The sequence below is a fragment of the Patagioenas fasciata genome, chromosome 6 (assembly GCF_037038585.1).
Source record: "Patagioenas fasciata isolate bPatFas1 chromosome 6, bPatFas1.hap1, whole genome shotgun sequence".
Classification (NCBI taxonomy): domain Eukaryota; kingdom Metazoa; phylum Chordata; class Aves; order Columbiformes; family Columbidae; genus Patagioenas; species Patagioenas fasciata.
This window is the reverse complement of record NC_092525.1, coordinates 10,708,285-10,722,228: the sequence shown is the minus strand read 5'-3', so window position 1 is coordinate 10,722,228 and position 13,944 is coordinate 10,708,285. Positions and strand designations below refer to the sequence as shown.

General features: G+C 41.4%; 2 protein-coding genes across 3 annotated transcripts in view; both read right to left on the bottom strand.

Annotated features, from left to right (window-relative positions):
• The window catches only part of PRDX1 (peroxiredoxin 1), a 341,280-nt gene that overhangs the window by 103,618 nt on the left and 223,718 nt on the right, over positions 1-13,944 (bottom strand). The gene's annotated exons all lie outside the window — the stretch shown is intronic.
• LOC136104018 (riboflavin-binding protein) lies at positions 1,772-13,921 on the bottom strand. Its single transcript, XM_065842597.2, has 6 exons — positions 13,840-13,921; positions 12,859-13,016; positions 12,178-12,277; positions 10,938-11,066; positions 6,049-6,160; positions 1,772-2,161 (listed from the first exon to the last, which is right to left on the bottom strand). The coding sequence occupies exons 1-6, from the start codon at positions 13,896-13,898 to the stop codon at positions 1,913-1,915; spliced, it is 807 nt and encodes a 268-aa protein (XP_065698669.2). The 5' UTR covers positions 13,899-13,921; the 3' UTR covers positions 1,772-1,912.

Here is a 13,944-nt window from a genome sequence, read left to right as displayed (position 1 = left end):
GAAAACTGAAACAACAAATGTTAAATTAGGGATAATGTTTAACAGTGAGGAAACACAGTATCAAGTGCATTGGACAATTTGCCATTATTTGGAGTTTTAAATCAAGACTGAAAGTCTTTCCAAATGATAACTCGTGTTTGAATAAAACATACCTGGATCAATTAAAGAATGATCAAGAGGTATAGGACAATTTCTCTGCCAGGGACAACTGAGTAGTTCTTTATGTTTTGTCTTAGAGATGACCTAGAGGAAATATGGCAGCTCTTCAAAATTATTTGAGTCAAAAAAGAGTTAAATGGTTTGCTTAGGGTACATCATGAGTCAGTGGGAAAGTTATGAATAGGATCTAATGGTCTTGGTCCCTTAGCTGCTGTAGGATCCAGTGCTGTTCAAGAGTATGCAGTAACCAGTCTCAGGGGTCATTCTGAAACTAAGCATGGAAGAATTGTTTGTCAAGAGTGGTTTCAAGAGTAATTTAGCCGGAGCAAAGATAAAGGGGAATGGGAAGAAAAAGAGCAGAGACACAGGCAGAAACAATTGTACCATACTTAACAAAGAACATGAAGGAAATCTTTGGCGATGGTGACACAGACAAAGTTGGTGTTATGGCAGTGAGAAGGGATAATTAATTCTTGAATTCTGAGCGCATAAAATGAAAAGCAGTAAGATTTCTGCTCTGATTCAGGTGCAATAAAAAAGGCCAGGACAGAGCAGAGTTAGGGAAATAGGGGAAAAGGACCGTCAGAACTTTACAGAAGACTAAATTCTTGTTCGTTCTTTTCGAACAGTAGAACTGACAAATTGAGTTAGCACAAAATACAGATGTGGCAAAATATCATTCTAAAAACAATTCAGTGCTGGTAGGAATTAGTCCATTGTTAAATACATTGAGAAGCTGGTTTGAAGCAGAGCATGACCTAATGGGTTTAGCATTACTGTTGCAGCTGTGTGAAACCATTCAAGCAAACAAACAACCCAGTGAAGAAAGTGAGCTGGATTTTTAAGATTCTCCTATTTTAACAGGATGTGCCAAGTCATTGTTTTCACTGTGGGCCAGATCCTCGAGTGCTGTAAGGTGCCAAGCTCCATAGCAAGAACTGAGATGATGCTGATTTTCACAATTTGGTAATCTGACCCTCCAAATTAAATCCTGCTTATGGTTTCCCTGGTGATACCACTATGAAAGGCTGCATAGAATGGCACAGACCTGTCCACTCTACGGTGATGTCAGAGGAACTATGCATGCATAAGTGAAAACAGGATTTAATTAATCCTTACCTGATCAGTGCTTCTGGGACTGGTGCAGATGTTGGTTTTACTTTGATCGTAACAGTGATGCTGGGAAGCAGGATTACTGATGGGAGAAACTAACTGGGGTCCTCCTTGACACTTCCGTTTGTCAGAGATTATTCTGTTCGGAATCATTCAGTGGGATTAATTGCACTCAAAATTATGCTTCAAATTCATATCGTAAGAGACTTTTGTACCGCTGTTGTTTAAGGTAAGAGCCCAGTGCAAGAGACTGTGCATACTGTATCCTGGCAATACATGGATTTCTCTAGTACACCACAATCCCTTGTTTTGCAACGATATTTTTGAGATACAACATAAATACATTTTCAGCGGTCAGTAGCCAGGCTTACGGACCTGTTTTTGCCTGCAACATTTTTTCTTTATCTGAGCAGAGCTCAGATGCAGGAACTCATGATCAGAGTGCTGTGTGCCTATGTGGGAGCTTTGTGATGCAGATGCAAAAACTTCAGAGAAATAGTAATATAACCAGCCCTTTATTTATTATTTATATATTATTATTAATATGTTCTAGCAAGTAAGGGATAAAGCAGGCTGGTGTGATGCCCTGAGCCCAGCCTCTGCAATGATTTCTCTTGTCCTGACATACATCCACCAGCATCTATCTTGTCTGCTCCCCTTTCTCCCTCTGTAGTTTCTCAAACTTGCGGAGTTTCTTTTGGCAGGCATACTCCTCACTGCTGCTGGCGCTGCTGCTCGTGCTGGAGCTTTCCTCTGAGCTCTCGGAGACGAGATACTTCATTGCCACCATGTCCTTCTTGTTCATTTGTAAGCAGAGGCAGGAGGATTCGCTCACCTTAAATGACTGCCCCCACATATTCTGACACATGTCAGTCCCATTTGCGTACATCTGTGTGGCAAATAAGAAATGCATCAATTACATTTAAAAAGAACTGAGTCATCCAGAGTCATCCACTGTCTTGCTGCGTGCCATACTTCACCACTTCTGAGGTATCTTAAAATGCTATCCAGTCCCACCACTGGCAAAAGAGATTTGCCTGTTGTGAGAGCAAGTGATTACACAAAGTGCAAAGCGATCAACAGCCAGCCCTTAGTTTCCACCCTGGGGCTGGCAGCCCAGCTATTCGAGCTTTCTGGGTCTGACAGACCAAAGCTGTGCGTGAGAGGTTGTAAACTTGTAGCATGTCAGGACACTCTGACATGTCTTGAGATCCGAGTAGTGCTGGAAAGTGCCAGACTGAGTGTTTTGAATAAGGGAATCTTTATATCTACAGGACAGAGACAGCCCAGTGGAATCACAGCTCCGTGGGGTTGCGCTGTGCCTGCTCAAACGTACATTGTGATGGGCAGGACCTCACAATCAAATAAAAGGTACATAACTCAGAAACTACTTCAAGCTTCTGAAGTGCTGTGTCCAGTGGTGCAACGGCCTTTCTGGCTCAAGAAGTTGTAAACTGCAGCTTTTTGTACCTTCTTCAAATGAACCTGTCCTGTTCTTGGTACTACATTGTTTTGTAAGGTCTCTCTGTCATAGGACCTGCATAACCACACAATGAAGATATTTCTTATTTGCCAAGCTCACACTGTGACAACTTTATGTCTGCCCAGCTTGAGTTTGCCTAAATAGTATTAGCAGGCAGGATATAAACTTTATCTTGCCTGCATTTCTCCCATGTGTTTGTGGCTGAACTTCAATCTTTTCTGTTTCTCTAAAGGAAACTTTAGGAACTCCCAGAAGCAAAGCTAAGAATGAAATTGGGGGTGGGAGCGATGGCAGGAGTAGAAGCTTTGGGAATTAAGGAGTGGGAGGGTTAATGACTGGAACAGCAGACCAGGCAGCAGGACTGCTGGGTTCCATTACTGACTGATTCACCTTGACCACGTCACCAGTGTCTCTCTGAAGGAAGCTGGTTTTCATCTGTAATAGTACAAGCAGTGCTTGCACATGACGCTGATTGTTTAACCGCACAGTGTTTCTTTTAGTGCTGTCATTTCTGGATGGTGTCACCGTCATCACCAGCTCATAGAAAGATCTGACATTGTGAATCTTGGAAAAGGTGCCCTGTCCTTGTGCCTGGGAGATTTCTGCATGGAAGCTGCTCTATCTACAAAAATTTGATGGTTACAGATATAAGTCTATGATGTGGAAGTGGGACTGGGCATCCATAGTCCTGCAGCTTCTTCTGCTCCACTTATTTCCACAAGTTTTTCTTATGAGATATCTCCCCACATGAAAAACTATGTTGACCTATCCTGTACAGGAATGGCAGAAGAGAAGAAATCATAATAATCACTTTTGCTTTAGAAATCTATTATTTGTGAATAATACAGAATCCATTCCAAGCAGCCCCAAAGACTCTATAATGTATAAACCAGCTTTTCGGTTCATACCATCTCTCACAAGGGCTCATCCATGGATGCTGCTGTTGCTGGAGGAAGAGTGTGGAGCTTGGCTGGTGCACTGGGAGCAGCGCAGGCTCAGGAAGGGAAAGGTGGCTGCATCTGGTTCAATCCTTGTGTTCTCAGAGCAGGCTGATCCTAGATGTTTCTAGCCCACTATTCCTGTGCTTTCAAGCAACATTAGACATTATATTCCAGCTCCTGTACAGTTCCTGGATTTCCACCTGCTTTTAGATAATCACTCCAGGAAGTATTAAAAGCTGTCATAGGGGTTCTCCTAGGTCTGTATGCATGAGACATGGCTACATCCTATTCTTATGTCCCACAGGTTCTGTAACATGTATTCATGCTAAATTAGTAATTTTATTTTTACCTTCCTCTTAACTCTGTTTAAAGATCAGGGAGTAGCCAGAATGCTGCAGCAAACAAAGAGTGCACACAGCCCATTTACCAAACATGTCCCTAAATTACTGCAGAGGATTCTGATTCTTCAGCTTATTGGAAAATGTTCTAGTCTGTGCATTAACATTGCTTGGGGAGCACTCAGCTGGGAGGACAATGACAAAATTTGCCTCATTTTAGCCGGGCTAAAACTGGCTACGATCCATTGTGCGGACTTAGTATTCAGCATTTGTTCCATATTCAGCATTTGTTCCAAACAGTCCGTAGAACCACTTGCACATGTCAGATGCAGGGCTGCTGATCGTTCTTATGTGTGAGCTGAGGGCATCAAGAGGAAGGAAGCGTCTGTCCACAGTGCTCTGACACTGGAGAACCCTCTGTGCTTCTGGGTAACTTTCTTTTCCATCAGCTGAATCCAAGCCAAGCGAGCCTGGTGTTTGTATATCATGTAATTTTCATATGGAAAATGTATTTTTTAACATTTCTCTGAAGAAACTTCGTCTTTATTCCTACACGCAAGTCTATTTTTGGTGAAAAACACGAGCAGTTTGGGGTGTGGTTCCATTTAGTTTAGGAATAGCTGTGCCTGGTTTCAAGTGATAAGACCTCTGGATTTGCTACATGTTTTTCCCTGCAGATGGTATATTTTCTTTAAGAAGTAAGTAGAAGGGAATTCAAGGTTTAAAAACCCTCCTATCTCTGGACCAGGGACAGTTTGAACAGGGACTGGATGTTATTTAGAGAGATTATAATTTCATTTTTCACTTCATCTGCAACTACTGACGATTTAGCACATCTGGGAAACTAAGCTGGAAGTTTCCGCAGCCCATTTGTGTTTTGGCCACCTTCCTGGGCCTGCTGATTCGTGTCACTTTTGCAATGCAGACTGCGATCCTGCACTAACTGGACCGTGACTTCCACTTCTGTCAGTTGCTGAACTGACTTCTGGAAGTACCTGCACTTAACTGGATTCAAAACAATGACTCTGGGATCTCTGCAAGCCTTCCTACCACTCCCTAAGCGCTACACTTAAATTTTGTTCACTTCTGCAATTTGAACAGTTTTCATGGACTCTGTGAAGCTCAACTGTTAAAAATATTCAAGTAAGCGTCGCAGTTTTGAGCTGTATTAGATTGCCCTGATGCTAAACTTACTTGAATCACTATAATAGAAAAAATCCTACCTGATTCTTGAAAGGTCTGTAGATCAGGTTCCAGGCACCCTTGCTCCTATAAGTCTTGTCGGTTCTCATTTTATACACTTTTATTCATTAAATTAGTTATCCCAACCATTAAACCTTCTCAGAAAGATGGGATGGGCTCTCAGAAAACTTGCCAGTGCTGCTCTTTAACCATTAGATTTATATAGAACAAAGCTTTGCCGAGCCAGTGGCAGACACAGGGGAGAACACACATCATGGAGAACAAAAGGGAGACAAAGAGAAAAGTGTCAGGACTTGGGGACTTGGAGGATGGAGAAAGACTTGAACATAATAAGGTAGAACAGAGAAAAGGGCAAAGATGCCTAATAGGCAAGAAAACCTTAAAAATTCCTTAGTGATTTGGGAACTTACATCCTAATTTCAAAAGACAGAGGTGTGTAAAGCCCCACATAATGTAAGGAAGTAATAAATACTGTAATAAAGTGCATCTCTGTTGTGTGAAGAGAATTCATTTATCTTTTCCTTTCTAAGCCTCGCTGTGGTTACAATATCAGTGCTACTTGAAATTTTACTTTTGTTTCACAAGTGGTATGAATAGTGATTAATTAAATGTATATATACTTAGGTGATCTACATAAATGTAAATGTTTTAAAATTTATATGCTTAAAAAGCCTGATGTAGGTATGGTTTGAAACTGCGGAAGTAAAAATAATTCACCTGTTGCATTTTGCACCCACATCTTCAGGAAAAAAGAAAAGAAAAAGAACTCCTCATGTCATTTTTTCTGCTCCAGTTGATCAGGTTCTCTTACCTCACTGTACGGAATGCATTTATTCTTACAGATGTTCTCTCCACTTTCATCCCATTCCCAGTCTGTCAGCCAGTTACGAACACATGTGGAATCATCTTTGCAGGCTTCATACCTTCATGGAGGTTAGCATGAAAGATACAGTTATTTCTCTTACTTTTTTTTTCAGTGGACTCAGATTCAACTCAGAAGTCCATGTGGGCTATGCCAGTAATGTGGTATGGGTGCACAGTGCAGCTTAGCAACAGATCTTCAGGAAACATTCACATTATCTTAGCCTGACATGTGCATAAACTCTGAGCTGGCCAGGAAGACCTAAATCCCAATGAAAACTAAACAATTCACCCACTACATTTTGTACTCACAGACTTAAGTAAAGGGCCCATGTTCTGAGGAGCAACACTGATTGACGCGGTGTTTTCTGCCTGGTTGTGTTTGCTGGTGTTCCTGAGTGGAGGAGATGCTGTGGGAGGGAGTTTTGTGGATGCTGATGTTCAGTATTGTGACAGGGCACAGGTACGCCAAGAGTGAACTGTCACTCAAAGGGGGTGTGGGGAAAGTTCGTATTTATGAATTAATACGGAAAAGGAAGAATGGTATTTCCCAGGCAGGGAATTACTATGAATAATGTTCACTAAAATAAGGAAAATACACAAAGAACAAAATCAGATAAAGTAATAGGCTGTCAGCCTCAGAATGATGTTTTCAAAGGAGTTTAACTTGAAGTGAAGGAGGAACGATAATAGTCTTGTAGGGTACAGGGTGCACAATTTTAAATTTTAATTTATTTTTAACTTGTAAGGGGTCATATAAAAAAAGAGCCTACAAATGGCCTGGAATGAGTATGGTATGCAGCTGGCTGCTCTGTGTGATGAGAGATCTCACGCCTTACCATTATCCTATATAACTTCCTTCCTTCCACTTCTTTTAATGTGCTGCTTTTTGGCCCTTACCTTTCTTAAGGATTACCTTCTGCAACTCAATTAACATCTACTTTAATTTAGTTTCCGTGGCTTCAGGCAGACTACTCACACTAGTAGGTGAGAATGCCAAAACCATGAGGCACAGCTTTCAAAAAGCGTAGTTCAGCATGGTATTTAAAATTAATGCCTTTGGATATATTTTCTCTTTGTCATTTTTAATCTTCAGGATCATGTTTCTAAAACTACTTTGATATCACATGGGCTGCAGACATACATTTTTAAATGAAATACGAGGTTGTCGTGTGGTCACAGAACTGTGAGACATTGCAGTATATTTGCACAACTGCAGAACCTTCAGGTAAGTTTTCTGGGCTTTTTGGGGGGAGAAGGAGCAGGACCGGAGGGTAGCCAGGTCCCAACTAAGCAGGTCTGGGGCAGGAGACACGTATTCTCGACTGTGTTCATCCCTCAATCTGCTGTCAGAGGCAGGGGCTCTGCTGGAAATATAGGCTGCAATTTGATAAATTAATATATTGTGACACTCATAATCAGATCCTACCACTCTGTGCCATGACTGGATATGGGATTAAGGACCGTAAGAATAATGTGTTCGTTGTTTGTTACCTGCTGCGTGTACCCTGACTGAGAAGGACATGCAGGCAGCTCCCTGGTGCCAGCTTTTCTCAGGCCAGTCTCCCTACCCGTTCAAAGGCCGCCAGTTGGAGCATCAGTGCAGACCCTTTGTTAATTGCCATCATACCACCAATCTCCACACACCAGCATCAGATTCAACAATTAGCCCTTAATTCTTCAAGCCACGTAGTCCTGTCCTTTATGTATGCACTTAAATTCACTGCTTTCTAGCCGCGTCGATCAGTGTCTACTATGAGCTGCCTAATACTAGCACGTCCACCTAAGGCAGTTGTGCCCTTCCCACAGCTGTCTGTTTTGGTTTCCTTTTTTATTTGGCTGGGTGGTTTTCAGCCTGATAGGTTCCCAGACCAGGGTTGCTTCACAGCCTCTCAGACAGCGCCGCTGGCACATGGGTGGGGACAGGGCAGGGGAAAGAATGAGCGGCCCTTGGGGCTTAGGAGAGGGCAGAGCTGCTTCTTTTGAACTTAGTGTCACCTTCAGTTATACTTTCCAAATTATAAATATGTATTTCAGAATTTTACTGAACTGGGGCATGCACGCTATGCATCAGATTCCTCAGGAATTCGAATTACATATGTTTATTAAAGTATTTATATTTTTATTCACTATTATATACTGAACTGTCATAAAATGTTTCCTAGTTATGATTATTGCCTGACTTCGTGGTTTGCTATATAAGCGGGTAGAAAGGCATAACTCTATTGTTACACATTTTTCTTTATCTCAATGGAAGTAATTATGAAGCTAAGTTTATGAAAAATCGTGACTTATGAAATGTCTGATTTCTGCTGTCCGCATACCCATAAGTGGGTTCTCCAAACATTAATTAAAACCTGTGAGAAACATGAACATAAATACGTAAAAGATCTCCTCAAACATACTGGTTCCCTATGCACAATAGGCAGGATATTTTTATTTTAAAATGCTTTTTCCCCCATTTTTAATAATGAGCTGCTTCGCTTTCAAAGGGCACAGGGCCCTTTCACAGGTGGATCAGAAAATGGCTTGTGCATCGGGCTCTTTCAAAAGCAATAATTTTAGGACTAGTGGGAGCAAGGAATCCTGAGACAATAGGAAGAAAAGCAAGGCCCCGAGCTAGCGAGAGGAATTTCTTTTAAATGAACTCACTGCTCATTCAGGATCCTCTGCACATCTCTGGCCACAAAGATACACAGTGTGCAGCAGGCACACTCATGGCATGGAGAGAAAGTAGGTCACATCACTAGCAGCGCTACAGCACGCGAAAGGGGCTCCGGTGAATAGAACATGAAAAAATGTTGCTTTAAATCACCAGAAAGAGTGGGAACTCTGTCCAAGCTGTTTCTCTGGCCTCAGGCCTCAGGCAGGGTGAGGGAATGGGTTTGACATTGGCATTAGGCAGGCACACAGACCAGCATGCACCGTAATGGGTCATCATTACATTTTTGATTCAGTCCAGGCATCTGTGACGCCAACAGGGGCAATGGATCATTGTTCAGCGTTTGTTTAGCGCAGAGCCTGCGCTCTGCCAGGGGATTCTATACTGGGAAAGGGGCAGGTTTTTGTGCAGCAGCACACATCCTTATTTCCAACAACAGCTGAAAAATGCTGTTTACCTGGAGGTTCTGGTAATAACCAGGGGACACTGAGGGTTTTGCTGTGTCATCTTGACCTACCATATACACTTGGGTATAAATCTCACATATACTAAGGCTGGCTGGCTTAAACCAGTTGATAGATGCAAACTAAACTTACAGGGTATGTTTTCTTCCATCTTTACACTTTCACTGGATATGGCCATTTGGTGATGACTTTGTGCACAACTTGTTTTGGGATACATTTGTTTTAGGTATTGATATTCTATTGCTTCGCCTGTTAGATCTATTCTAAAGCTTACTGGCAACTCCAATGCTTTAATATCCAGATGCTTTCAAATTTCGGTAATATTTGGTTGTGAGCTGTGAGATTCTGAGTACTGAGGCAAACTCAAGGCCTCTGTCTTTTATCTTCAAGGAGGTCAATAATCTGGATTCAGTTTAGCACATTACCAAAAGTCTGGAAGGAAGACTGCACATGACTAATCTGTTCCTGAGGCACATGGAGTTTCCTAATACGGAAATAAAATTCATCACTAGAGGAAGCTCTAGGAAAGCTCAAAAACACATCAGCCCTTCTTACTATCTTCCATTACAAATGCAAGCTGTGCTTCTTGTTTCCTTCTCTGGCACAAAGCAATGGAGACATATTTTCAGACAAATTCAACCCAAACGTTGCACGGCATATACGACTTTGCCCTTGGAGAGAAGATGAGAGTGAAAATGGATCCATTTGTCAATAATATTCAAGTTGCATAACCACTAGGCAAAGCACTGAACAGAGCAGTGCAAGAACCTGACCATGCACTACCGTGTGTTCTGTATTTTCTGTGCTTCCCAGGACAGCTCTTTTATAACATTTTTAGAAGTATTAAAACAGTTTGCTGAGATTTTCAGAGCAGCCTAAGCGATTCAGACATTCACAGTTCATTACTTTGAAGGGATGCTAACAGTTATAATCCTGTAGTTTGAGCACAGCCTGTTCTGTTTGTACTATGCTTCACACCAATTTAACAGTACAGACAAGTTTCTGTAGTTACTAGGCACAAGATTAATATGATACTGAGATCTATATGACATTACTTGAGATCCAACATCTCCTAGTGGAGGGAGGGATGGGTATATACTGGATATGGGCCACTGAAAAAATATCAGTACCCCACCTGGATATCATGCTCCTACCCCAGCTAGGGTGCATTCTATACATATAAAATAAATGTATCATATCATGACCAAATATTTAGATTTCAAATGGTACCTGCATGAATGCCAACTCACAGGTGTGGGCTTTTCAAAGGGCGAGCAGGCCCTCAGTGCTCGTGGTGCTTGCTGGAGCGGCGAGAGCTCCACTGTCACACTGGGCACTTCTGACGTCCCTGCACCTCACGGACAGCAGGGTGCTGCTGTCCCTGTCACTAAACTCGGTCAGAGCTCAGCGGCTCATGGAGAGCAGGGTGCTGCTGTCCCTGAGCCGCTGAGCTCTGACAGAGTTTAGTGACTCCATCCTGCATTCAGCGCATCATTTTGGGGGTAGTAGTGTAGCCAAGGAAAATGTAGAGATGACAAAAAAGAAATGAACAGGAAAAACAAGCGAAAAGCCATAAAGGTGGTACGACACCATTGAATCTTATTTCCACTTGGTTGGGAGATCTGTGCTTCATCTACCCATGTTCCTCGATACCTGAACAACACAGGCATATTAAAGCTAAATAAAAATACTTTTATAAAAAGCCAAACCTACCAGTCATCACAAAAGCTTTGACACAGTGGAACAGACTGAATAGCAGCAGCGTTGTTGCGATTGATCCAGTGAGCTGCATGTGGAGAACACCGGTAAAAGCACTCAATTTTCTTGGTGAAATCTTCACAGCTGTGGTGGGTGAGAAAAGCCACAAATAAGCCTGTTTCTTAGCATCAAGGCTATAGCCTCAGTTTTCTAAACCTGCTTTGATGTGGGTGCAATAGTACGGATTAGGAGATAAACACAGAAGAGCACCCTTTTGCCCTGTTAATGTCCGGGTTCCGTACCCATTCCTCTGGCACTGTGTGCAGACTCTGGCCGAGCAGTTACCACAGCCAGCTGAAGACTGCACGAACGTTTCCATGCATATTTCAGCCCTATTTGTGTAAGCTTTCCATAAACTTCTGAGGCCGTGAGTTTTCCTGGCAAGAATGATTCCAGGCAATTAGAAAACGTAGTTTAAAACTATAGCACCAAACTTCTTCTATGCTGCAGCCTCATGGTTTCACAAATCTTTAGATTTTCCCACAGCCCAGCTGAAGTTACTTAAAAACACATACTGCTGCTGCTCTTCTGGGAGTGACAGGCAATAGCTGTTACTTTTCCACATCTGGTTTTGCTTAATTGTTTTGTACTTTCATTCTTTTATTTCTATAACTCACCATGTTTCACAGCTCTAACATCTAATGGGGTACTAAAAACCTTAATTATGAAGACATTGTTCATGGTTACAAAACCCAGCGGACTACAAGAATTTTCATTCTAAATATTCAGAAGTTTCATTTCTGGCCTCTTGTGCATTTTGTTTGCAAGATTTAATCATCTAGTTGATCTGCTCTCTGAACAATAGAAGCCTGGTCTGTACTGACCGGGGATCACACTCACTGGTGTGCGGTGGTTGCTTTGGAGAGCCGCAGAGGTGCGGTGTGGTTGTCACCTACAAGGTTTGTCACTTCTTTGCATTGCTCTGTCTGGTTCTATAGTGAAAGAAAACTTGAAAGAACATAACCCTTTTTTGATAAAGGGCATAAATCCTTCTGCACAAATAATATATACTTAGGGATTCATGGGCTTTTGTCAGAAGAGGAGCCAGATGTTGGTCAGGTATAGAGAAAAGATGATGGGAACTAGGCTGGGTGGCATCATCTCCAGGGCCTGTCCACCAGTTACCATTCGCTGTGTGGCTGCTCCAGCATAGATCTATTGAACCAGGACACAGACAACATCAAAGCTGACTTACGATTTACTGAGCTGCCCACATCTGTTCCAGTAGCTGTTGTTTACTTTAATTACTGGGGAATGAGCCAATTGCTCTGTGAAGTCTGCATGGCAACAGGAAGCTGTGAGGAATGAAACAGAGATCTTGCAGCAAGGATTTTCTTTAATACTCTATTTGGAAATGTATTCACTGTATTTAAAATGTAAGATGAATCTGGTTTGGTCCATAACATGATAAAGTCTCTCAGTACTAACTAGAAGATGCACTCAATGTTATATCCCGAAAGATACTAATTTTGAAAGCTACCACACATAAAAAGAGCATTGAAGAAATGTAATAAATACTATACTTTTCTCACTATAGAATTGTGATGTCAACTTTTCCCATTTGGTCTCTGCTACAATTTATACTTGATCGCAATAAACTAAATTTGTCTTTGCTGTAAACTTTTTTAAAGCAAATGGAGCTACAAGAAAAGTAAACCGCATCAGAATTTTTAAAAGATAATAAATGAAGTCAATGAGAGTTTTGCAGTTGGCTTTGTTAAGAACCAGAATCTTACTCTTGATGCCAATGCAGGAAGCTTTTCAAAGGCAAACTACACCGTCTCTTATTTGAGAAATTAAGGGAACTGCCAAAACAATCAGTGTGTGTAAAACTGTACTTCTAGACTATATTGGGCAATAATTAAACCACTCTTACATTTAGAGTACAAAGTACATTCATGCATCTTTGGCTCAGGACTTGGCTTCAGTTTGTGGGTGTCCCCTTCCAGACATCCATATTTTTGGCAGGTCGATGACGTTATGACAGCAAGGAGGGTGACAGCAAACCTCAGCATTGTTGTTCGGTTCTTCTTCCTGTATGGAGAGAAATCTTTATTTATATCCTTTATTTCTAGGAGAAGCCATAATATTACATGGAAGGACTGCTTTAAAAAAGCTACATATATAACCAAACCAAATATGCTCAGCAAAGATGCACATATAAATAACAACACATACACTGTCCCTTTCTCTGCTTATATCTGAACACTTACACTTCTGCTGCATATTTCTGAGTGATAAAAGCCAGCAATAAATAGTTCAGGCTATTTATGAAAATGTTATAATTTTCAGTATTTAAGAAAATTATTTAAGATTTCTTACATCGACCTGAATTTATCATTGAGCCCCACCAAGAGACATTCCTCTGCTTCACTAGATGGGAAGATTGATGAGTTCTAAAACTTGCAGAGTTGTTTTGCACACTTGGAAATAACACAGTTAATACAGCTGCAAGTGAGCTGATACCTGAGCTGGATAAATTACATTGATCATTTTCCTGTGTTGAGGCTATGCTAATTTATGCTTAAGAATCTGATTATTTTCTGCCTGTTCTGTAGCATTTTGTCAAAAATGCAAGATAAGAATGTTTTGTCTGTGAGACTAGAACTTCTCTAAACACATGCCACATATTAGTGAACCATGTAGATAAATCTAGAACCTGTTGCATAAATCAATGCATTATTCTTTATACATGTTATTAAATCTTAATTCTTTAGTTAAGCATTCCTGTTATCTTGTTGGAATAATCTTGCCTGAATAGGGACTGCAGCTCCTCTATGTACCTGGATTCTTCAGATGTAAAGAAAACACGTTACAGAAGAAGAAAACTCTCTCCAATTTCTCAGTAGTTTCTCACCTCTTTCGCTGTCCTTCTGGGCCACACGTCTCCCTGCAACAATAAATTGCTTTTCTCATTTTCCATTTTATATACACGGCATCTGGCAGCAGCACTCCAGAATTT

Bases quoted from the DNA above. Each gene is read 5' to 3' on its own strand.
- LOC136104018 (XM_065842597.2), bottom strand. From the start codon at position 13,898: ATGAGAAAAGCAATTTATTGTTGCAGGGAGACGTGTGGCCCAGAAGGA. The intron at 12,278-12,858 runs GTAAGAGTGGTT...CATTCCTCACAG, and splicing joins ATGTACTTTGTACTCTAAAT to CTTCCTGTTGCCATGCAGAC. The intron at 6,161-10,937 runs GTAGGTTTGGCT...ACCTCCATGAAG, and splicing joins CAAAGCTTTTGTGATGACTG to GTATGAAGCCTGCAAAGATG.